Source organism: Agelaius phoeniceus, chromosome 5 (genome assembly GCF_051311805.1).
Source record: "Agelaius phoeniceus isolate bAgePho1 chromosome 5, bAgePho1.hap1, whole genome shotgun sequence".
Taxonomy (NCBI): Eukaryota; Metazoa; Chordata; class Aves; order Passeriformes; family Icteridae; genus Agelaius; species Agelaius phoeniceus.
Window position 1 is genome coordinate 62,821,728 of NC_135269.1, and position 25,321 is coordinate 62,847,048.

Genomic DNA, 25,321 nt, shown 5'->3' on the forward strand with positions numbered 1-25,321 from the left:
ACTACTACTACTATTACTACTACTACTACTACTACTACTACTACTACTTGTTGTTGTTGTTGCTATTATTATTACTACAAAAAAAGGCTTAAGGCCAGAATATTGATATTTAATCACTTGCCTCCACACAGAGAGCACATTGCCGTATTTTGTCTTTTAAAAAAAAAGAAGGAAAAGAAAAACTGAAAGCTGACAAGACTTAAAAATGTGTAGCTATCAAGGTAACGTGCTCAGGGCATGTTAGACATGAATTTTTCATGAGAATTTTCCACAGAGATATTTATTCTCATTATACAACGGCATGATAAAACAGTTCCTTCTGAAGAAACTTCACTGAAACCAAATCTTGTGATAGCACAGCTGTGGTCTAGCCTGGGTGCCAGTATTAGCTAAGTTATGAGAACCTGAGAGAGATTTACCAGGACCCAGAGAAGTGTTAAACTGCTGCAGATGCCTCCCTCAGAGGAAAGGAGAAAGGGCTTGTGTGTATTTCCTCTCCTACTCAAGGGAATAACCCACTCACACATGTACATGGCTTCAGTCCAGTCTTCTTTGCATTCTTTTATCAATTCTCTCTCTCTAACTTAGACTCTAGCTTACAAAATAATCAGAAGTGCAGGAAGGAATTGCAGCCATTTGTGGTGTTTTTTTGAAGCTGCCTGCAAAGTGTCAAGTACCTGTGACCCTGACACACAGGGCACTAAGCATGTTGACAGTGACCTTACCTGCAAAGGAATGTAAGGCTGCTGAGCCCCTGAAGAACCGGTTTATGTCAATGATCCATTAGCACATGCCACACATTTAAAATTCCTACATTGTCTTGAGTCCTCAAACACTGCCCCAGACTGAAATCAGAACTTGAAGGGAGATTTTATCCTGGGCATGGGCACAGAAAATACCGATAATGTCTGACGCCAAGTCCCTGTGTCCTAATAACCTCTCCTATTTGTAAAGCAGGCTCCTATCTGCCTTTTTGTCACACCCCAGAAGAACACACAGACTGAAGGACTGTTTACCTTACCATTCATTCCCTTTGACTCAGGGTTTTACCATTTGCTTTGACTCAGTATTGTACCATGATGGACAAATACTTGTAGAAAGGAATGTTCCATTGTTTTAAAGGAGACTTAATACAATGTTTAAAATAAATATTCAAGTAGGGAACAGAAAGCTATTGATTAAATAAAATTTCTTAGAGCAAGGGATTCTATTAGTCTGTACATATATATCTTTCTCTATACACCTATATATAAACACTTCCAAAAATACACAGCTTATAGTCTATAGCTCTCCCATTTTTTCTAAAAACAGTCTTGCTACTGTAGTCCAGCCTTTTCCTTAATAAATTAAAAGCAAATATTTGCCCCCAAACCCCACTTTTTATTTCTTTTTCAGCAGCACTGCTGTCTCCACTATAAACACAAACTTGTATCTGACAAATCAAGTCACATGTGTCCACATAGAAAGCTTATGGTGTATTTGAGTTTTGTTGAAAATCTTGTTTGATTATTTCTGCTAATAGAAAAAAAGTGAACTAAATTCCCTGAGTCAGAGGAAAGGATGAAGCACTGTGCACTGCAGGACATCTATGAAAAGCAGTGCCTGAGCTGTTTCTGAGTGTATTTCACCATAGATGATATTTTATGCTGTAAATCAGGCATAAGAGAGCATCAAACAAGTGCAGGTGAAATTTTTTCAAGTTTGGTCATTGTATGAGATTAGAAGGCAGTCCTCTAAAATTGATAAAATTGAGCAACATGGTTTCCTTTGCCATTTACTTGTTCCTTCCAGAAATCCACTTGAAAACAGTTCTCCATTGCTATGATTTTACACAGTCATGAAAAAGCTACTATGTCTCCAGAATATCAATCTGCCACTAGAAATGAAGAGGCAGATTTTTGCCCTCCACTTTCTACACTGGGAGCTGTCTGCAGCCTTGCATCAGCTCAGCAGTCTGTGTGTCAAGGGGAGATGGACAAACACAAGGGAATCTCCCTCAAGCTGACAGCAAGAGGACAAGAGTGACTTAAAATGCTTTTCCATTTAAACCTGCTTCACAAATGCAGGTGTCCCAGATTGACATCAAAGACAGTGACACTGAGATCACATTCCCTCTGAGAGGACTGAGAAACTGGGAACAGCAAGGGAGGAAAGTGCAGGCTTAAAAAAAGGTGTAGAATGTATTCAGAGTGGGAAATAAATGAAGAAGGAAGGCATTCCAATAAATGCAATGGAAGCATAAGAGGGAAATCATCATCATCCTAATTATAATAATATTTCTTGAAATGCAAGACATGATTCTGGACTGATATTAATCAGCTAAGCTTCATCAATACCAGTTAGACTGTGCCTGATTACATTAATTCCTGGTCTGCCTGACCATGGGCAATGGAAAAAGCAAAGCTTAATGAAAAGACATGAAAAATAGAGAGGTTTTTGGCTGAATCAGAAGGTCTCAGTATAAAATTAATTTTCTGAATTTTGACTAGTTTTTATTTCCCCAGTTCTAAGTGAACACTGCAGCTGTCAGTAATGTGAGCCTCAAAGAGAGCTGGGACCCATTTACCCCTGAGCCACATCACATAGACAAATTGAACTACAAATAAAAATCCCAAATTTTCCACATCATAAAAAAATGACTGCAATAGGCACCAACTACTACTCTCATATGAGTTTTGAGAGGCTTACTTCAGTAATTCCCACCCCTATGTGTCTGATGCTGCTGGAGACCCTCTAAAAACTTCTTCTCCATGTTTTTACCTGTCAGTTTAATGGCAGCTAATTATTTCTGGTCTCTTATCTGAGTTGAACCTGATGTATACAAATAACCTTACAAAGAAAAAAGAAAGCAAAAAGTTCATAGAATGTTAGAAATCTGTCTGTTTGAGAAAATGTTGAGGCTCAGCAGAGCACCTGAGAGGGTGGCAGGTTAGCAGTCAGGGCTGACAGCCACGTTCTCACGCTCTGTGTCTGCTGTAATTCAGAGCTCCCACCACAGCCACTAATCTCTCTGTGCTCAGTTCACTCATCTGTCAAATGGGGGCAATTTTTTTTCCAGCTCATAATATCTCTGTGAAACTTCATAAAATTCAAGCTGCATCAAAGAACAAAAAGACAGATACAAATGCTCACACTTGAGGGTGAAGTTTTTGTATAGCCCTAGCTCAGTCAATCTTTTGGGACACAGTGTGAGCTTGCTTGAATAAAACCTGAACAGGGGAAATGAAGCAGGTAGAGGTACATCCTCTCAACTTACATATCACCTTCAAAGTATGTGAAAAAGCTTTGGATGAACAGGTCAACAAGAGGTTATGAATGACTCAGGCACTAAGACCATGAGGAAGAAGGAAATCGTGTCTGATGCCTGTTATGCCACTGTTGTGTAACATCATCTCCTCAAGCTTACAGTCACAAAGCTGCAGCCAGGAAAACTATGGGAGGCAAGCTTGCTCTTTTGACCAGATTTATCTCTTGGTTAGAATCTGTAGATCATTTGGCTATGGCATTACTGGAGGCTACTGTTGTCAGCAAGGGTTAGTTTTCCAAAAAGAAAGCCATCATACAACACTATGAAAATGAGTATTACAAACTTATGCTCTGGAAGCACTTAATGCATCTAGACTTTGAAAACAAATGTTTCATCAGAGAAGAAAAGATAATGAGAAACATCGATCAGCCTCATGCCACATCAGATGCATGTGGCTGACATTATTCATCTCAGTAAGCCACACTGAAGTCTGTAGTGTCTTTTTATGACAGTAACTTAGATCTCTTTCCAGAAAAACATATCATATCTTGATAGAATGAAGCTGAAAAAAATCCCATTGGTGTCCATAGCTGTTTAATGTACCCAAGTTTGACCCAGACATTTAAATATTTTTGTAACACCAGGAGCAATAAAAAACCCTGTGAATAATCTTTTGGTTGTGCAATCTGTGTGTACTTTGACCAAAGGCTTTCGTGCTGCAAGCAGTAGGTGGCATGCTTAATAAATGAATATTAATCTCACAAAAATGTTCTCATGGTGTTTTACTGCTGTCTTAAAACTCAGATAGAAAACAATCTACCAAAGGATGAACACAAAATATTGAAAGCTCAGGTTCTTTAGATATAACTGAAATGAGTAAACAAATTACACTACAACTCTAGGGTGAATCCAAAAAACTCAAGGCTGAGTCCTGTCCCATCACAGAAATGGAATAATTGAAACAGAATTCTAATCCCAAATTCTTGAATTGAATATGTTATTTCTCATTGCATAGGGAAAAAATACCATCAGAATTACTCTAGTCAAATATGTAAATGAGTGATTATATTCTTTCCAAGTAAATTATCTCTTGGGTTTCTGTTTGGGAAGACAAGGTAGGTAGACAACACTTCTCTTGCAGCACGGCTCTCTACCAGTCCAGACTTGCTCCTTACTCCAAGTCAGCTCATGCCAGTCAGGGGTGAAGAGATCCCTTAGTAGGGACCAAACAAATCTAGCAAGCTTTGTGAAGTGCTTTGGGAGTCTTCGTGTTTAAAAGCAGAGGAAAAATGGGAGATTGTAATAATTTGAAAAGCATGGAATGCCACATGAACAATGTCTGTTCCTGGGATTTATTTTGTTTGCTATGCAGGTAAGCAAGGGATAAAAACCAATGCATTAACTCTGGGTATGGAGCAGCCCCTGTGAGCACAGCACTTCTGCCTGGGGGAGCAAAGGGAACACTACATTTAGTTCACACCAAGGTGAAAAAATTACAGAGCTGCCTATGCCCTCCTGTGCCATGGCTACATGATGGAAACCACTGGGGCTGTCGGAGCTCTGTACTTCTGTTATTCCTCACTTGCATTCAGGAACTGATTTATTACTAAGGCTACAGAGGAGGAAGAGAGGAAAAGCTAAACATTTTGTGTGCTTTGCATCTGGCAAGACATAAAACACTCTGATTTCAAGCATGAGACAGGTCACTGACAGTGACAGACATGGCTGGAAATATCTCAGTTCAGCAGCAGTAACTCATCATTTGAGCTGAGTGTAATTGTCACCAGGTGTCAAGTCCCATTGCCTCTGGCTGTGGGGCTCCAGGCTCACAAGGAAATTATCACATGAAATTCTCCTATACAATGTGGTTTTTGCATTTGCTGGGATGAACTGACACCGAAGCAAATCCCCTCTGCATTCCTTTTGACACTTAATATCTCTATCAAATCCTCCTGAGTCTAACAGAAAGCAGAGAATAAAGAAAACAAGTTTCTCCTCTCAGTGCCTGAAACTTGATCACTTTTATTTTTAAAGGGCTGAGAAATGCAGCAACTTGCATTGCAACGATTTCTTTGGAGGAAGACCTTGGAAGGCATTAATGTCCTGTGCCCTGCTCAGGAAGAATAATGCCTGCCCTCCATCTCACTAGAAAGCAGAAAATGATCCTTGTCCCCAGTGTAATGAAGAAGATAAAGCACTGAAAATAAAGTATCAAGAGCTGCACTTTCTGTATGTGGTCCATGATGGGTCCTGTGCTGGTACACAGAGGAGATTAATGTAAGAACAACCTGAGCTATGTTTAGTTTTTCACAGCTCAGGTGTGTGTATGAGGCCTACTGATCACCTAAAACCAGTCAGATGGTCATCAAAGGATAAAATGAAATTACCTATGTTTACCTCTTGCAGAGTTATTAAAATGCTTACTACCAAATTGTGATTTCAAGGACATTTCAGCTTTTCAATAGTTTTCCAGGTTTAACTATCATTGCTACATTAACAATCCATATGGTCTGGGAACTTATGTCTCAATTGTTTCCACTAAGCTTTAGTAGAATTTGCCTCCAAATAACATTGGGTGCTTACAGAACATTTTAAAACAATGGCACCACAATACAGTGGAAAAAAAATAAAATGTTGATTTGAAAGATCTGTACTAGCCTACCAGTCAAGGAAGAAAACTTATAGTAAAGTAAAACTTCTCTTTTACCAAGTTTTCTTGTGCAGTTGTGTAACAAGAGCAGGATGCTCTCTATCAACACTTCTGATATTTCTATAGTAGAAGAATTCTGCAGGAAAGAAGAAAAAATATCCTAACAGCTAACAAAGTCAAAATTGTATCTGCATTAACTAAACTAAAGAGAAAATGTGGGTTTATGTTAGTGGTGAGGAGAGGGAAAGGAGAGGAAGAACCCACCTTGTAGAAAAATCTGTCCTATTTAGGTTAATTTAGTATTTTCCAACAGCTGCAGATAGGAGAGAGTCAAGAATACCTTAAAACTCATTAATCAATTTCCAACCAGGAAAACAAAAATATCCAGATCAAAAACTTACTAAATTCTCTGAATAAGGCCCTGACTATGTCTTATCAGATACTAAGCATTCACTCTGCATCAGATGGAGACTTGGTAAAGGTTTGGTGGAAAAACATGGAATCATAGAATTGTTTAGGTTGGGGAAGACCTGAAGGAACACCATTTGGAACCAGCCACAGCTGGATGTAACCCCATTCCCCCCCACTCTCTGGGCCCAGCTCTCCAGCCAGTTTTATCCCAGTGAACAGTGCTCCCATCCAGGCCATGATCAGCCGGTTTCTCCAGGACAATGCTGTGGGAAATGGTGTCAAAGGCTTCACTAAAGTCCAGGCAGACAACACCCAGAGCCTTTCCCTCACCCCCTGGGTGGGTCAGTCAGTGACAGAAAGAGCTCAGGCAGGACCTGCCTTTCACAAACCCATGCTGGCTGGGTCTGACCCCCTGGTAGTCCTGCACACACCATGTGATGGCACTCAAGATGATCTGCTCCATAAGCTTCCCCAGCCATGAGGTCAGCATGACAGGTCTGTAGTTCCCCACATCCTCCTTGGGGCCCTCCTTGTAGATGGGTATCACATAACTTCCAATCAGCTGGGTCCTCCCCAGTTTGCAGGACTGCTGCTAATGATGGAAAGTGGCTTGGAGAGCACTCTGCCAGCTCCCTCAGTATCCTTGGGTGTATCCCATCCAACCCCAAGGACCAGTGTGTATCTAAGAGGTGTAGCAGGTCACTGACCACTTCTCCTTGGATTATAGAAGCTTCACTCTGCTTCTTATTCCTGTCTTCCAACTCAAGGGCTGGGAGCCTGCAGAACTGGTCTTGCTACTAAAGACTGAGGCAAAGAAGGCATTAAGTACTTCAGCCTTTTCATTGTTTCCAGTAAAGGATGGAAATTCTCCCTAACTCTCTTTTTGCTGCTAATTTATTTATAGAAACATTTTTATTGCCTTTTACAGCAGTAACCAGATTGAGTTCTTGCTGGGCTTTAGCCCTTCTCATTTTCTCCATCCATAACCAAACATGAATTGTTTTTGTTTTCCTTTCACTGAACTGCAGAAACCTGTAGCCTGTAGAAGACATCTGGTGCAGTCCCATACTCAAAGCAAGTGCTATAAGAGCAGGCTGCTCAATGCTGTGTTTGTTGGATTTTGAACCTTTTGAGTCTCTGAAGATGGAGAATTCATAACCTCTCTGGATCCTTTTTCCACTGTTTGATCATGGTGATGGCAAAACCTTTTTCCTTTATTAGCACTGTCCCACACTGCAACTTGTGTGAAATCCCTCACCTTGGCACTGAGCACCTTGAGAAGAGTCCTCATCTGGTTTTTTCCCCACTAGGCAGTTGTACCCACCCATTTGATAGCTGTCAACAGCATTAAGGTCTCTCCTTAGCTTTCCCTGAATAAACCCATTTTCTCATCTTTTTCTCATGCATCACATCATACAGTCCCTGAACTGATCTTGCTCCATTAGGTCAATGTTTACTTTGTACTGGTGAGCCCACAGCTGGGCACAGTACTTAAAACAGGAGCCAAATACAGGAAAAAAGTCCTTTCCATCAACTTGTTTGCTGGATACACTTCTGCACACAGAGCACAATGTGCAGTTGGCCTCCTTTGGCACATAGGCACGCTGCTGACTTTGATAGTTGGAGAGGTTTTTCTAAGAAGAGTGAAGAGAGTTACTTTTAATCCTTTCCCCATAGAAGCCTGACATTCTTAAGAGATTTTTTTAGCACCAGCTTCCTAAATCTAATAGAACAATATGGTTATTCCCAGCCCCATGTGAGTTTGTTGGCAGACACAGTTATTCTACAAGCAGAAAACAATCAGGGCCCCAATAATATGTGAACCATAAAAGCAATGCAAGCCATCTCTGTAATAATTTTCTGATGTTCAGACATATATTTGTTCTCCTAGAGTTCTTGTCCTTTGTTCTACTTGAAAGTAAAAAAAAGTAAAAAAGATTAGCCTTTGTTCCTATTGACCTCTAATGCCCTGTTAAACCAGTGGGAGTTTCAGATGTGAGTGAGTCCTAGGGTCTAGTCAGAGTACCACTCTAATTGTCTGCTTCAATCTAAAGGGTGTGATTCATATCAGAATATCTTAAAAAATCTAAATTTATCAGTACAAGAACCACTTAACTTGTTCCCTGCAGACTTCAGACACATAACACCAGATTCAAATTTGATGCAAGTAAAAGCAAAATATAGGTTATATTAGACAGAAATTTTTTTAGAATATTTGGATCAAGTTCTCTGTGTCCACTACTGCTAGGACTCCAACCATTTGTTTCTTTTTCTCTGCTTAGTATTTACATATTACTACTGTTTTCTGGAGGAGTTGTTTCAGCCTTTGTAACATCTTGATCAGATTGTGTTTTTCTTCAGAAGCAGCTTACAGCATATATCAAATAATGATGATGAGCATATAAAAAAATTATAATGCTAGATTTTGGTATTTTTTTTCTAAAATCTAATGTTGAATCATATTGCAGACAACCACACTCAAGAGAAGTATTATAATTTAGATCCAATAAAATATATACCAGTGTTGTTTTTTGTCTCATAATTAAGATCAGTACATTGTACCTCTTGCACATAATGACACCCATAGTAAAAAGAAAAATACACAGAAAGTAAAGAGGATTCATGGATTTCTATAACATTTCTGTCGATTGCAAACATTTAAACAAATATTTCTGAAAGCTATGAATTGTAAAAAGCAGAGTTGATTGCAAAACTGCAACAGAGGAAAATGAATGCTGCCAAATTTGTCTTACCTGTTCCAAGAAACAAGACGTGGTATCTCCCATCAGCAGCATTCACTCGATCCACAGCAATCTTTGTATACTTGTAGTCAGCTCCTATCCTGATGATTAATGGCCTCTTGTGTATTGGGTAAATGGGATTAAACATCAGAGGGTGGTTCCTAATGAAGGTCACAACATCGTCTGGAAACTCTTTGGTTGTCCGCACATTGGGCGTGAAGGCTCCTCCCGGACACTGCAAGAAACAGGCACAGCAATGATGAACAGTACTTATCATCTTTCAGAGAGTTTTCATCTCCAGATCGCTTACAAATATGGACAGATGACAAAGGAAATTCCCCCCCAAAAAAAGCACTTCAGACTTGGGCCAAAACTTACTATATTCCAGTAAGGGGAATGAAGTGTTGAATAGCTACACTTTGAACTCTCATCACTTCTGATAAAACAAACCAAACTGTATTTTTGCACTTTCAAAATCCAGCTTGATGGCAAAGATCTGTACTTCTGAACCCATTTCTACATGTTTTATGCTTCTAAACTGCTGGTTGAAAAAAAAATCCAAGAGATTGGTATGGGAAGATACCAAACTTATGTATCTCTTTTTTTACAGAATAAGTTCAAAGGCAGAAAACAAAATCTCATACTTAATTGCAATTTGGGCAACATTCCTCTTGTCGTTTTGTTGATTATAAGATGATGAAAGGGCCTGCAACTCATCTTCATTTGAAAGAGAAATAATATGGAGTTGAGGAGGGAGTCCCATAACAACTTATTTATATCTAAAAGGTTGTCTATACATTCCCCTATGCCTCAGAAGTAACTGAAGTCCATGAATACTTTGGATGCTTCTTTAAATATAATGAAGAACCATCCAAATAATCATCCCTGAGGCATTCTGGGCCTCTTAGAAAACTCAACTCTTTACTGAGTTTGAAACTAAAAGGAAACTGTGAAGAAAACAGAGCTATGTCAGTAATTGGTACAAAGTTCTCCAGGTAGTTATGTTAATTTTTTTCTCAGCTACCAGTACCTTACTTATTGCTGCTCCTGAGCTTTCATTTTTTCCTCTTACTGTATTTCTGAACTGTGAAACTCTCTTCAGAGTACTGGAGATATTCAGAAGTGTTTCAACACAGTGTTTTTCCAATTGGAAAATGATTTGTTCAATAAAAAGCACTTGATGGAAATTTGTTTATTTTGATGAGGGCCATTCTTACATCTAAGATGGAATTTCTGGTCAAAACCACAGACAAAAAATAGCCAGTAGCTTAGGGAGAGATTTACCTCACCTGACTCCTACTCTCTTAAAGTCAGGCATTTATTCTTAGGTTTCCTCTGTAGTCAGTAATTCAGACTGAACACCCTGCTTTTAGATGGCTAAAATTACATAAAATGAATCATATTCTGAGAGACATGGAATCTCTCTGGGGATATGTGAGTCATGTGTCCAGCCTACCTGATGAGCGGCAAAGCTAGAATTTGGGTTTTCACCTCCCGGGGCATCCCCGTAACCACAGGCAGGAGTGCCTGCTCTACCCTCACTGCTAAAAGCTGTTCCATATTGTGCACCCAATAAACAACTCATTGGGCATACCAGGAAACAAGTACAGAGGGAACTTCAGCCTAATCACAGGCTTTAGAGTCATCTTCTGGCTCAATTAGGAGTTAATTATTTATACAAAGTAGAATAGCTCTGGTAGGAGCTCTTCAAAAGAAATTGCTCTGGCATCAGTACCCTCCAGGAAGAAGAACCAGAACTCAGCTCAGACATGGGTTGTTTCTCTCATCTGACATCCTTGCTGATTTATTTTTCTCAGCTCATATTTATCCTAAGGGTTTTGTTTTGGCTCTCATTAGAAATGATGCTCTATGTTAATGCTCTAGGATTGCTCACGAAGTTCAATTCTTATTATCTTGCTTGCTCTATCCTCTCTGGCATATTCATCCACATTCCAGAAAATGTATGGAACTATCTGTTAAGATTAGCAATAAATGCTTAAAAAAGAACTGCATTCATCATTAGCAAGATTATTCTACTTGGTAGTGCTCTGCCAGACCTCAGTTCCTTTCAAGAGGGATTCTGTTTCACAAACAGTTCAACTTAAACTTTTCTGTCTCACATAGCTCAATTAGAAGTCTTTCTCTGATACTTTCATCCCTTCCATTATTGAGTTGGAGTCATAAGACTTTTGTCTGTGACTTATTGCAAAAATGTCTGTGCTATGATTCACACCAGCATGACCCTAAAAACTTACATTATATCATTGTTCCGAGCAAAGCTTTAACAAACATGTTTAATCAATTAATTCTTTTGCTAAACCAGTGACAAGCAAAAGATGATACTGAAGAAACCCATAAGCTCTCCCTTTCCTGGAGGGATTGAATGGGCATCCCACACAGCTCATTCAAGAACTTGTCACAACTCTACACAACTTGTCACACTTGATTATCTGAATTCTTTAATTTACAGCATATTCTCCAATATGCTGTAGGTACAAAAACTATTTCTGTAAACTCTGAAAAATGGAAACTACCCTCAAACATCACTGAGTTTAGTAGCAAGCTGCCAATTATGTATTTCTTTTTCCATAAGTAAGTTTTGCTTGTGGAGAAATAAGAAACCACTGGTATTTAGTGAAGGCCAGCCAAACACTGCTGAGTTGATCATGGCCAAAAGAACGTATTGCTTCATTTAATCCTACTGAAGCTACGCTGAAGCCTTTCCATTGTTTATCCAGTGTACTGCAACACGATGAACTTTCACTTCTACCCAGAGGTTTAGTATGAATATCTCTTTAGGCAACTGCAAAGTAGGATTTTCCATGTCATATAAAAAGGCACCCCTGTCTAGCCCAGCATCCCAGAAGTTACAAAAAAAGTACATTCCAGAGAAAAGAAGATCAAGCCCCACAGACTGCAAACTTGGCTAATCATTTTAACTCTTTGAGCACAAATTCTGAGCAGCGAAAAATCGCCATGTCCCAACTTTCACAAATGCTTTGATATATGTGAAAAATAAAGTTTGTGGCACACATTGAAAAGTAGAATTTTTTTGGCAGTGAAATAAAAGCAAAGCCAAAGAAATTTCATCTTAGAAAATATGACTTAGGGATACTCTGTTGTGGCTGAATCATGAGGAAACACAAAAGCCAGTGATCCAAAAATAAGCAATGGTCATCTAAAGGAATCTCTATGAGCTATGATCTAAGAATTTATCTTCCAATTCAGAGCTCCTCGGCACATCTGGAAAGTGTACATAATTTCTGTCACCATGTTAAATCCAAATCTGATATTTTTTCTCCTTTCTGTTGTGCTGCCCAATTTCTTTAGGCCAATCTGGAATGCCTCAGAAGCCTCCATGAGATGAACCAAAAAAAACATGGCAGTGGTTGAGGAAAGACATACAAACAAAACACTCTGAAGCAGCAAGAAACTGAAATATGACTAGAGATTCACAAGAGTGTGAAACTTCCTGTTTAAATGGGTATTTTTTCTAAAGCTTCAGTACACTCTTGAGATTAGAACTGTATGAATTAATTGCAAGGAAAGACTAATGCTAGCATTAGACCTTAGTGGAATGTCAGGTATTGATTAGCTAATTCTAGAGATCTGGGAATGTAAAGTTCTAACTCTTACAGCCAGCAGCAACTGCACTAAAATGTCATGAAGAATTGTGTGAGCAGGGATTGTGTGAACAGGGAGAGCTATTCTATGTATCTGAGCTATTCTATGTATGAGAGAGAAAGAAAAAGAACAAGATTTTGCAGCATAAAGACAAATCAGACTGAAATAGTGATATGGTTAAAGGTTCCCACAGGGACTGGAAAAATTAAAATAAAATTTAATTTCCTGTGATTAATGGAAAAACACCAAAGTGTTAATCTAAAAAAATATAACTGTATTGTTGAGAAATAATTTATGCTTCTCTGCATATTTTTTTGTTCTGATACTTGAGAAACTGTAAGACTTCATAGGAGTCAACACGCACCCACACAACCATACTTCATTTAGCAAATATGGATTCAGAGATGATTCTAGAGAAAGTTCATACATTCTTCATTAAAGCTTGAAGTATGAGATGTTACATTTCTGTTACACATAAATTAAGAATATTTAAAAAAGGTAAGTAAATAAAGGAAAAAGTGCATTAACAGCAACTTGTATACGTCATGAATTGAAAAGTAAGAAGAAACAATAGTTTTGTTTAAATATTTCATGAGATACTTTTACACAACTTAGAAACAAAGCTAGCTCTAATTGTGTACAGAATTTATTGGAAGATTATAAATACCCCTGATACAATGAAAGGAAGTCCTGAAAGCAAGGCACACAAAAAGCATTCTCACAAGGAAGATGATGGTGAACTGCATAGCAAGAAAATGCTTTTATTTCTAGGTCTCTCATCTAAGATTCAGAACCTGGTATGGTATGACTTAGTCAAGTCCCAGAAACCTTGTTCTCTAAAAGTCTTACTACATCTCCTAAGCATCTGAGTAGAGGTGCAAGATTCTAGAGAACCAAAGAAAATTCATACAGACTGAAGACAGACTTACAGACATTTGGATCCAGGCTGTGGAACACACTAAAAATGCTTTCTTTGCATGCTTCTTTATTTAGCTACATTTTGCACAAATGTACCCACAAAATGGAAATGTGCATGCAAACAAGGGAACTATCACCTAATTAAGCAGAAAGAGAAAGAACAACTAACAGTTTACATGACTTTTAATTCTTTCTAGAAGACTTCTAGATGGGACATGATTTGCAGATGGATTTGCAGGCAACTGAAAAGCAAATAAAATAGTCCTGAATTGTAACTGTCACAGTCACATACAGACTTTTGTCCCAGAATAAATAATATTTATTTATGCGTTAAATTAAGACAAGCAATTGGCAAGACGGAATAAACATCTTTGTACTTACAGTGCCAGGTCGTGGGTATGGAATTCTGCCCTGATATGGAATCAGCTGGTGGTTTGGGCCCTCCTTATGTGCAAATGGTCCATTGAACACAGTCTGGATGTCAGACAGATGATACACACACACAGCTGAGCCTTTAAATATTGAGCTGGAAGACAAGAGAAAGTTAGCATTGCAATCTACCAACTTTTTTACAGCTTTTCCAGAATTTTTCATGGTCCAATGATGAAACATACCTCTAACATAATACTGTATACAATTTATTGCTTTAATATGGATTTAAAACATTTTAAATCAACTAATCTAGCTGCCCAATATGCACCACTACTTCTTAAGACTTAGCACCTTTCTTAACAGTGAACTGAAAAAAGAGAGAGGCAGGCACTACCCTACTGGTGCAAAAGGAAGATTTCCTAATGCTAAATATGGAAGAAATATAATCTGGCTCCACTTAAATCAATGGCAAAAATATTGCTGACTTCAGTGAGGCAGGAGTTTTATAAACTTTGTACTGCCAAGCTCAGCACAGGTTTCCAGAACTCCTACCACTATATTAACCACAAGATCTCCATGAGCCTCTTAAAATACATGGCTAAAATATTAATCAAAACATCCAGAGCAATTACAATTGTTTGGATTATTATAATCTGTTTCCAGCTTGTTTTGCAAAAAAATGGGGACAAGATGTGGCTGTAAAGGAACTACTCCTATACAGTCCTCAAATCCACCCATAAAACTGGTCTTATGAAGACCCAAGTTTGAAGCTTCCTGAGGGGAACCCAGGGATTCAGCTAAGAAAAAAGTGGGCATGTTCTTCCCACTGCTCTAGATTCAGCCATGGGTCCGGGTAGCACAAGCCCTGAATAGTCTTCATCACCCTGTGATGATGAAGGGCACTAGGGGAAAAATTTCCAGATTGATACTAAGGCTGACTACAGTGATGAAACTCTCTAATTTTTCCTCTTGCTGCATGCAAGAATTGTGGTATTTATTTAAAAAAAATGGAAACTCCAGACAAGTCTAAAATCTGTCTAATGTTAGCTGTAGGATGAAGATAATCCAAGTAACTGTTTTCAATTGAAGAAGAAAAAACACTCCAGAAAAAAGCCTGAAAACATTACACATAGTGTCTAAACAATAGAAGTGAAATACCCATTGCTCTCAGCTATATATGGATTAGCAGAATGAACCTTTTAGATGGATTATGGTATTTGTGGAAATTTTACTAGGTATTAATAGATTTTGAGAAATGCATTTAGTCTTTCCAGATGTTTTATGCTAGATTTACAGCATATTATGACACTAAAATAATTTAGCTCAGTATTAATCTATTTCCTTCTGTATGATTCAGATAAAAATACTAGTAGTTATTACTTCCTGTGATGTTTCTCTCTTGCTACTGTTATGAGTTGGAAGTCTACAGAGATGAAGATACAGGAACTATTAGGGAGTAAAAATCCGTATGGTTTCTGTATTTAACTAGATAACATATTCAACCTACAGTTGAACAAAAATAAAGCAAGAATAGACCAATGCAAGTGTAAAAAATTCAGTAGAGAGAGAAAATAGCTTGAGAGCCTGGAAAAAGTGAAAGTTTCTCTTTTTTGTCAGCTTATATGTTCCTGTGATTCAAATCTTATTTCCACTGACAAATACCAGTATTAGGAAAAGTATTTCCAGTTCAGTGATGTTTCACCCCCAACCGAATGATAAGTGTGGTTTTAATACTAAACCTAAACATAATAAATAATAATACTAAAATATTGTGGTTTTAATACTAAAACTAAACATAAGCTCACCCTTTTATCTTTTTGTGATGTAGGAATTATAGATAGCACCTAAGTTTACAGCTCATGTGATGTTTTTTTTTTCCCAATTAAATATCATAGAATCATATCCTCCTATCTTATTTACATATTTGAGTAAGTATACCCCTATATCCCAATGAAAAAACTCTTGGAGAAAAAAAAATCTGAAAGGATTTTTTTACTAAAAATTGCCATTAAAGGAATTATTAATAATAAATTACATAATTTTCTAATTTGATAAAATAATTTAAAATTAAAAAAAAAAACCCAGGAGACTTCTTTGAACGTAAGACATAACATCTAAATAATAAAGGGTAACACATCAGAAATCAGGAAATAGTAACCAATTTTACTCTTTGTTAACACTATGCAGTGTTAACAAAGAGGAAAAATTCTTGCCCTTCCTCAGGGCAAGAGGAAAAATAAGAAAAATAAAGGTAGAGGTGGAAGAATCTGTTGGTCCACCTGTCAGTCTATCTTTGTGGAGAGTTTCAGCATAGTAAGCCATATCTAGTGCTTCCACCACCCTTGGGAGCTCAGTAAATGCTTTCTAAACCAGACAGTAAGTGAATACAACTGACTGGAAACAGGGAGCTGCAAGGAGGTGTCCAAATGCCACGCAAGCTTGTCCTTTTGTAGCTAACTGAAGCCAGTATGTTTATTTGCCATCTCTGTGATCATCAGCCAGCTGAGAGACTGGAAATTATTTGTATGAATTCATGTAAGATATCCTGGTTTGATCCTTCAGGGTGCTGGATGTTCTTCAGGAGGTGTTAAGTGCTCTCAGATGCCACATGAGTTCACTGCATTGAAGTCATTTAGCTTTCCATTGCTGAGCAGTGACAAGTGGCCCTCCATGGAAATGCTTTCCCAGTGGCAGCTGACAGCATGTCAGGAAGCAGATTGCTCCAAGAAGCACAGCTCTGACATAGACACCAACAGCAATGATGCTGAGACCCCTGCATGCAAACCACAGCCACAGGAGACACACAAAATTGCCCAGCACAGCCCCATCCACAAAATACCAGTTTCGGTTTTCATATAGAAAATCAGGCAGTTTAGGTAATTTTATTCAAATCTCCAAGTTTACCTTGATGTTGTAAAAATTCCATACACGAGCGTTGTTCTGGGGTTATCTGTCTCTAGGAGAAACACATCCTCTGAAAGAAAGAGAAAGAAAAAATAGTAAGAAAAACTTTATTTTCCAGTTTAATTGTTGATTTTATTCCATCTAAACTCAACAGTAGTTTTATCTCAGACTTGAATGGGAAAAAGGAGACAACCACATGAAGAGATCATATATGCATAAATCTAGCATTTAAACATTCAAAAACAAATTTGGAAATTAACTCCATGCCCTCTAGCCTTATGAAGACAGAAGGCAAAGATTTTCAAATACATTCAGGATCTATGACACACATTTTTCTCAGCTGTATCTTGTTTCAGCAGGTTGTTAAGCAGTAGGAAAACATTAAAGTTGCAGTAGGTTAAAGACAAAGAATTCCCGTAGATGGATGTAATCAAAAACAGGGAAATTAGGTGTTTTATTGTCCAGAAAGCACTGGAGGGCCCTCACTAGAGCATTTTCAACATGATATGAATGTCAGACAGCTCTGCAGTAAAGACTGTGAGAGATGTAAAACTCCCGCCTCCTGTTGTGTAGGGATTTATTGACTGCTCTGTGCAAAGCTGTACCTACTCACTGAAATGAATTTACCCACTATTACCTCTGATCTGCTGATTTTTTTTTTACACTTCAGTGAAAACTACTTTAATCTCTGACAGTTTCTCCTTACAAATGTTTTTAATCACTATAATCATGCTACCTCTTAAACTTAATTTACAACTCAAAAAAGACTGAACTGTGTGAGCTTTTTATCACAGAATATGTTCTTTAGCTTTCCATTAATTCATGTGGCTCTTTCATTTAACCCGCTGAATTTTTTTAAATATTCTTTTCAATGTGTCAAAAGCAAAAGACTTCACCATGCAGAACTGGAAGTGTTATACTCTCCTGAATTATACATGAACACAGAAGCATGTGTTTGCTCTCTCCCTGTTTTCTGAATTTCCAGCTGTGACTGTATTCTTCCTCTTTGCTAGGGAATTGTGCTGGGAGCCCATGCTGAGAGCATTGTCTCCTATTCACTATGGCCCTACATATTGTCATACAAGAACCTGAAAGCAGTTATCCTACTGCTTTGTTGAAGAGGAGGGGGTTGGTAAATCACAGTTCTGAAAGATGAGCTGCTGTGGCAGCGCTGAGGCACTGCAGACCTCAGAAAATCAGCCCTTCAAGGAGCACCTTGCACATTCCGAGCTAGAGCAAGTTAGGATCTGCTCCTAGGCCCAGTCAGGTTCCACTGAAACCTTGAACTAAAGCAAGTACACCAAGCAGCTATAAATATATAAACTCAAAAAAACTCCAAACCCCATTTGCTATGGTGGGAATCAGGAATAATAATCAAGAAAAGAGAGAGGATACAACGGTGAGAAAATCAGAGCCAGATGCAGACCCAGTGCAGGGCACATTAGCTGCTTATATTTATATTTATAGTAAAGCACAAACCAAATCTTCAATACATGAATTTAGAACCATGATTTTGTGCATTTCAGCCACGAAAAACATAGAATTTGAAACTTTCTCGTAATGTTGTTTGGCATGTAGGTATCAAGCTATGCATCTATTAATTCCTTAATGAAAAGAAACCTCTTGTGATTGCTGTATGCATTAAATATTTACAGTATTTCACATGTTGAAACAAAGATTTATATGACTAAATGATTCCTGAAAAATATTTTTTATGGATAGTGCTATTGCTGGTGCCACTGACAGGATTTATTAGCATTATCTTGAATTACCAAACTGAGGACTCTACCCTGTGATCAAAAAATAGAAAAAATGCATTATGGAAAAGCTGTGTGTTACACAGTGCTATAAGAAACAGTTTCAAAGGGATGTTAAAAACCCTCTATTGTAATCCAAGCTAGTAGCAAACCAGTAAGAGAGTCACTTAGATGTTTCCTTCCAAGAATTAATTCTTTACATTCATCATTGTTTTACATAGTTAAGATTAATTACCTCAATTACCTTATAATTACACAGACAGACTTACGAAGAATTTCTGGTTTTTGCTGTCATAAAACTGCAAGGGGAATTTTGTCATTGGCTTCTAGTGCTATGATTTCACTGTTAACAGTGAAAGAAACTGAATGAAAATCAGTCATTAAACATGCACAAGGCACAGCATTTAGATGAAATTTTAAGCAATGTTTTTTGTGATACCTAATTCATCAAAGTATGTTTCTGTTCCATCTTCGTCCATTACTGAGCACACAAGTCTTGCTTTCAAGAATGTTGTCCACTTGTTCACGAGACTGCGCTGACCACCTGTGTCATTCTGGAAAGGAACATTATTTTCAGAAAATAGGAAATACAACACAGCTAACATTTTACTGGGCTTTCCCACATTTTTCTCAGGTTAATTCATTATCTAGATAATTATCTGGTAAATTTAATATTAAAAATAGATAGGACTAAGCAAAATCCCCTCATCTAAGCATTCTATATGCAGAACAAACCAAGAACTAGTTTTCTGAGTGGATCTTCTCTGCTGGGCTAGCAGGATTGGAGGGTTGGGCAGTAGATTTTTGTGCATCAAAAAATCAAAAAAGTTTTGTGCATGCTGTTGACTGGAAGTGGAGCTCTGCATCACTCACTGACACCCAGGACAAAGTCCATGCTCTCTCTAAAAGGTCTCGTGGTTCTATGCAGGGATGTTTCTTGTAGTCCTGACAGCAGCATAGCTGTACCTGACCTAGTAAGCCACACTAGCACATGAGGATGCTCTAAACAGTATTCAGAAATGATGGCTAGTGTGGCTCAAGCTAGTTATGCACTGTTGCAAGCCCTGCTAGCTTGGTCCAGAGATGGCTTGGTCACAGCTCGCTCATGGATCTTTCCAATTTTCCATGGTTCAGGGTGGGAACTGTAACTGCCAAACCAGGTGATGCAGCCCTGAGGTGACAGATCCTGACCAGCTGTGCTGGTGAATGCCTTACATAAGAGCAGTGTTCTCCAAACTGTGTAACATGATGTCACCCAAGGAAAGAGAAAAACCAAAATGTGGAAGCTGCTGAAATGGGATTTCAATAAAGTGCTGTGCATGTTTCACTGATGCTGCTGGAGTTGGTAATCCAACATTTTGGGTGACTCATTAAGAGTCTTTTCAGTGGGTAATATATTTTGCAGTCTTAAAGGTGTTAATACATGAATATGATGGTATGTGTACAAGTATACAAATATGACTGGCTCAGATTTCTTTTAATTTGCCTTGGGATTCTGCCACTGGCTTCAGTGTAAGTCTAAAAAGGCTTAGGCCTTTCAAAAATCATTTGGGCTTCATCATAACAGTAGAAAACCTAATACAGCAGTAATTGTGTGAAATGTCTTCTTGCAAAACACCCAAAAAGGCCTTTAGGCACTTTAACTAAAGTACAGAGAATGGAGATTATAAAAGAGATCACATTCCTCAGCATATTGCCAGAGAAGGACAAACACCTTCACACCCAGGTACCACAAAATCACAAAACATCAAATTCTAAAGAAAAGCCAAATTAAAGACAGGGAATGTATAAACATTCACAATGAACTTCCTGAAGCATTCCAAAAGAAGGAATGAATAGGCTAGCAGCAATTGTGCATTTATAATTTTTCTCTCATTAAAAAAAAATTGATTTCACCAGAGATCTTAATAGCTGCTTCAATCATTTTTCATCTACAGTTGATTAGAGATACAAAAAAACTGAAATAGAGACAATGAGGAGTGCCGTGAAAAAAATTAATTATTGCCCAGGAATAGCCACAACTCCTGAATTTAAATTTCCTGTGCACATTTTTAACGTTAGGCTCATGCATCAATGCAAGCAAGCTGAAAGAACAGATGTCGAAAAATGAAAACAGCATTTGAAAGTTAAATCCACCAATTTAAAAGCTTGATATTTCTGATGTGCTTTAATTATTTTGAGTGTGTATGTGTGAAAGCCTTCAGTGCCCAAAGTTCATTTTTATTAAGAAAACAGTGTGTTTTATTTGTGCTAAGGACAGCAAGTTTGAAAACTCAACACTGGTAACTATTCTGACTCAGTCAGAGAAATACACAAATCCCTGAACCTCTACATTTCCATATTCTTACACTTATGGTTAGATATGTATAACCTGTTCAGACCCTAGCTGTAAGCTCAGTAACAGCTCTTCTTAATTATGAATGGTGACACAGAAGCAGGAAATTTTGTCAAATCAAGATCATTTCAAACATTTAGTCTTTTAGATTATCATGTCACACTAGCAGCTTATCCCAGCAACCTGGTAAACAAAACAGTTCTTACTGGGCACACTCTTGCAATCATGGAATGAATTTGCTTTGTGCTGCCGCTGTTGTCTGTGAGTCTTTCTTTGAAGAAGAAGTAGATTTTGGCATCATTGGGGTCAGTGCCATCTGGGATAACATGAGCATCCACAAAAATAGGCTCTGAAATGAAAAAGTTTACCGAAAGGATGAAACCAAAGGATGTATCAGTATAAGCAACGAATGATTTGACATTTACTGACTGCTTCTAGGAAGTGCTGAATATACCAAATATCAACAGGTAAATGGCTCCAAGTTGGCAGCTGTATGTGCTTGCCTCCTCAAACTTTTATTTTACAGCAAATTTTTAGAGGAGCGGTCCAGAAGCAATGGTATTGGATTACTGCAGAGACCCAAAGACTTTGAGGAAGAAGGAAGAACCAATGTGTTATCTGGTGCACCTAAGGAAAGTCTCATTGAGACAAAATATAAAAGTAAGCTGGAAGAGCTTAGGAATATAACAAATAAGGTTCACAAATAGGAGGGGAAAACAATTTGTGCACCCCAGAAAAGGAAAGGAGGGTAGGCAAATGCTTGAGCAGCACTTGACTTAGAGGCTAGTAAACATAATCAATGTATGTGCAAAACACTAGAAAGGAGAATTAGGGAGAGAACCAAATAATTTATAACCTTAACAGCAAACATACAATGGACAGTGCAGGAGCCCTAAGAATGTCTCCTCTGACTGAAGGAAGAAGTGGCCCTTCTCCCTGCATGAAGGCTTTGTCTTTTCAATGATCATGCAAGATTGCTTGTTCAGTTGAAGTGCAGTACAAAGTTTGAAACAATCTGATACAAAGGTTGAATGTCTGAAACTCATTTTGAACTGCAGCATTTTTCTGTTCACATAAGTCTATTCTCAATTAATATAACAAATGTCATGACTTTGGCTCTAAAAGAACATGGAGATAAATTGTACTTTCAAGTACCTGTTTTGAACAGGTAGATTTTCCAGAAATTAGGCATTTTTAAGTTTTCTTTTTCTCTAATTCATTTTAGGATGCACATGTTAGGATGCACAGGTAAGTGTAAGAATGTGTAACAAACAGAAAAAAAAAATAGAGAGCAGACATAGTTTCCCTTTCATAGTGAAATTAATTTGTGAATGAAATCTTGTGATTTCATTGTAGTCACAGCCAGACAGGAGTAATAAGTCACCAAAAAAAATCAAGACAAAACCACAGTAACTTTACTTCAACATACCTGAAGGCTTTTAAAAAATGTAACTGCTGTTGCTCTATAACCTTTCATAGCTACCTCTTCTCAGAGGTGTGACTACCATTTTAATTTAAATTGATTTAATTGGAAGGAGTCTTCTTACCAGTAAAGATAAGGAGAATTTTCACAGTGATGTCAGTGAATCAAAGAGTTATTTGATTCCGCTCAGAAATGAGTTTTCCTACTCTGTTTAGATATCCAATTCCTTACCACTGAAATAAGTGGCAATGATCCACATTGACTTCTCTGATAGTGGGACACTCTTCTGCACACATTTTGAATGCAAGTGGTGATGAATCTTCTGTTCAGAGATGGATCACCTTGAATTAACTGAAGCTGGTGGCTTAGAATCAAACACTGATTTAAGGCAATATCTGATTCATTAGAGGAAGGCACTTTTCTAGAAATCAGACTGCCCTCAGTTGCCATTGGAAAGGTTTTCATACACTTGCCCTCAAAGAGCTTGGTTCAGCTTTAATGCAAAAAAAGGCCCTCAGGTAGGGTGGCCTAGGAGCTTGGTTCATGCAGGGAACCCTCTACATCTGTGTATTGTCTACAGTTTGCATTTACACACATTTCTGCATGGTTCAGCTTCCTAAATTAAGTTCAGAGTCAAGCTCTTTAAAAGATAAGGTCTTTGTTTTAAGCAAAGGAAAGCAGAATCTCTGTGACACCCATTAACACTCTAGTAAATTAGAGGCATCTCACCACTCAGCCACTTGGAGTTGTGCTGGTCAGTCCTCACTGCATTCCTCCTGGTCAGACTGCGAAAAATGGCTGCATCTGTCCCCATGAAATCAATATACATTCCTGAAAAAAGCTCTTCATCTGTAAAGAATTGAAATGGAGGGAGAAGTGTTATGGCTTTTGGGAAAAAAAAAAAAAAGTTTATTTTAAATTCATCAGCTCTTTATTTACACGGGAGTCTATACAGATAGTGGGTCATGGGTATGAGGTTTTCTCTGATTTACAAAGACTCAAACTAGAATGCATGAGAGTAATCAGATTTTTCTTAGAGGCTTTATGGAACTGTACCATTAAATGCCACAGCAGAGCTGCACACATGAGAAACCATTCTTGATAGGAGGTTTAGTTGCCCTATTTGCACTGCTAAGGACCACTGGAGAATAAGGCTAGTGTTATCAAAAAGTACCACATTCAATATATTAAGTATGCACTTCAAAGAATTTTTATTTTTTTTTTGTTACAAAAGTAGTTGAAGTGACTGGGTTGAATTTATTGCTGCTGTAAACTGGCACAACATCTATTACAGTCAGTGGATCAGTGCCAATTTTTACCAGCAGCATTGTTATAGCTGCCCCAGGCAGCCTCAAGCTGACTTCAGCATGGCAGAAGCCAGACAATCATATCACTGAACTTTACTCAGAGTAATATGGAGCAACAGTTGTCCCCTGTTGTGTACTTGGTTCTAAGTATAGGGTCATTATGCTTGAGCAGAATGAGACATGCAAGTCCTACATTAACTATGAGCTTCTGCTCCCTGTGCAGGGCTTAAAACTCAGCCCATCAGCCAGGATCTCTATCTGTGTCTGTTTCAGTCTGTGTGTGTGCATAAACATATGTATATATAATTATAATTACATATACTATCATTTTCTACTCTGTGAATAACCAAGCAATTTCCACTGACTAATGACAATGAAACCCCAGAGTAGAAAACAGTAGCTAAAATAAACTCTAACTCTCAGAGTGGGAGTGGTGGCTGAATACATTCCAGTACAGCTGGGTTCCTTGATTGATGTTTTTGTCTGTACTCCTGGACTACCCAGAGAGTGTGGTCAAGCTGGCAAGAGTCACAGGCTCAGAAATACTTGAGGCTATTTTCATGCTGTGTGCGTGTGCGTGTGTGTGTGTGTGTGTGTGTGTGTGTGTGTGTGTGTTCATAATCAGCATGGAAGACTTTTGAGAAACTCATGAGAGGATCAAAACCCTGGAGACTTTGCTTTTCTGCTGCTAACTGGAGCCTGAACTGAACCCTGGCAGGGCATCCAGCAGCCACTCTTCTGCTCTCACCTCTCCCCATGATGACAAGACTCCTACACAGGGGATTTAAGCAATGCATTTGCTGCATGTTGCTGAAGCATTTACTTCTGGAGGAGGTATTGACAGAATGATGTTAGATCTGGACAAATTTATAAGTGATTTTGTATGTTTGCCTCCTTGCCTCAATCCATCAGAACTTTATTCTTATTATAAAAAAAATTGGCTGAAAGAGATCAGGTTTATGGTTCTCACTAAATGTTATGTAGAGTCCTGTGCATATACACATACATACACACTTTAGAACAGGACTACACTATGTAATTTTAATCCTATTATATATCAACAGTATTACTTATGTCTTAAGCATTCCTAATGTCTGCTTGCTAATCACGTATCAGGGGAGATCCATCAGTTCCACTTCCTTCTGGTGAAATCCTTAAATTCCACACAGTATTTGGTCTGCACAGCACAATGAATTCACTCTACTTCACTTTGTTACTGGGGGGAATTAGTGAATTGATGAGGTATGTCTGCTTTTATAAATATCTCATAGTCTGGGTGGGGAGAAAGATATGCATCCTGCACACTTGTATTGCCAAGCTGCTTCAAAGCACTTTTTTCATTGCTTTGATGCCAACGCATCTCTGTACAGCGGCAAACTGTACAAAGTTCAAATTCATTTTTATAGCACCACTTTCTTCTGAAGGGTGAATCAGCTTTCCTGCTGTATTCTAGGCAGGTGATGCCCAAAATGGTCAAGAAATTGCATCTATATTTAGAAAGGGTTATTTTTTTGTGGAAGAGTTAGTTGGTCTGGTGGTATTTACTATGTTCTGAAGCAATGGGAGGGAATTCCTACTGCAGAAAGCTCAAAGGTGACTACAGTAAATTGGCTCAGTCCCTTCATTACAACA

At 38.2% G+C, this 25,321-nt stretch overlaps 1 protein-coding gene across 1 annotated transcript in view; it reads right to left on the reverse strand.

The window, feature by feature from the left end:
* The window catches only part of SEMA3C (semaphorin 3C), a 118,259-nt gene that overhangs the window by 16,865 nt on the left and 76,073 nt on the right, over positions 1-25,321 (reverse strand). The window contains exons 7-12 of the mRNA XM_054631286.2: positions 23,112-23,231; positions 21,166-21,308; positions 19,064-19,178; positions 16,868-16,937; positions 13,973-14,117; positions 9,062-9,284 (exon numbers count right to left, since the gene is read on the reverse strand). Of these exons, the coding sequence (XP_054487261.1) occupies positions 9,062-9,284; positions 13,973-14,117; positions 16,868-16,937; positions 19,064-19,178; positions 21,166-21,308; positions 23,112-23,231 (816 nt within the window). The remainder of the gene's footprint in view (positions 1-9,061; positions 9,285-13,972; positions 14,118-16,867; positions 16,938-19,063; positions 19,179-21,165; positions 21,309-23,111; positions 23,232-25,321) is intronic.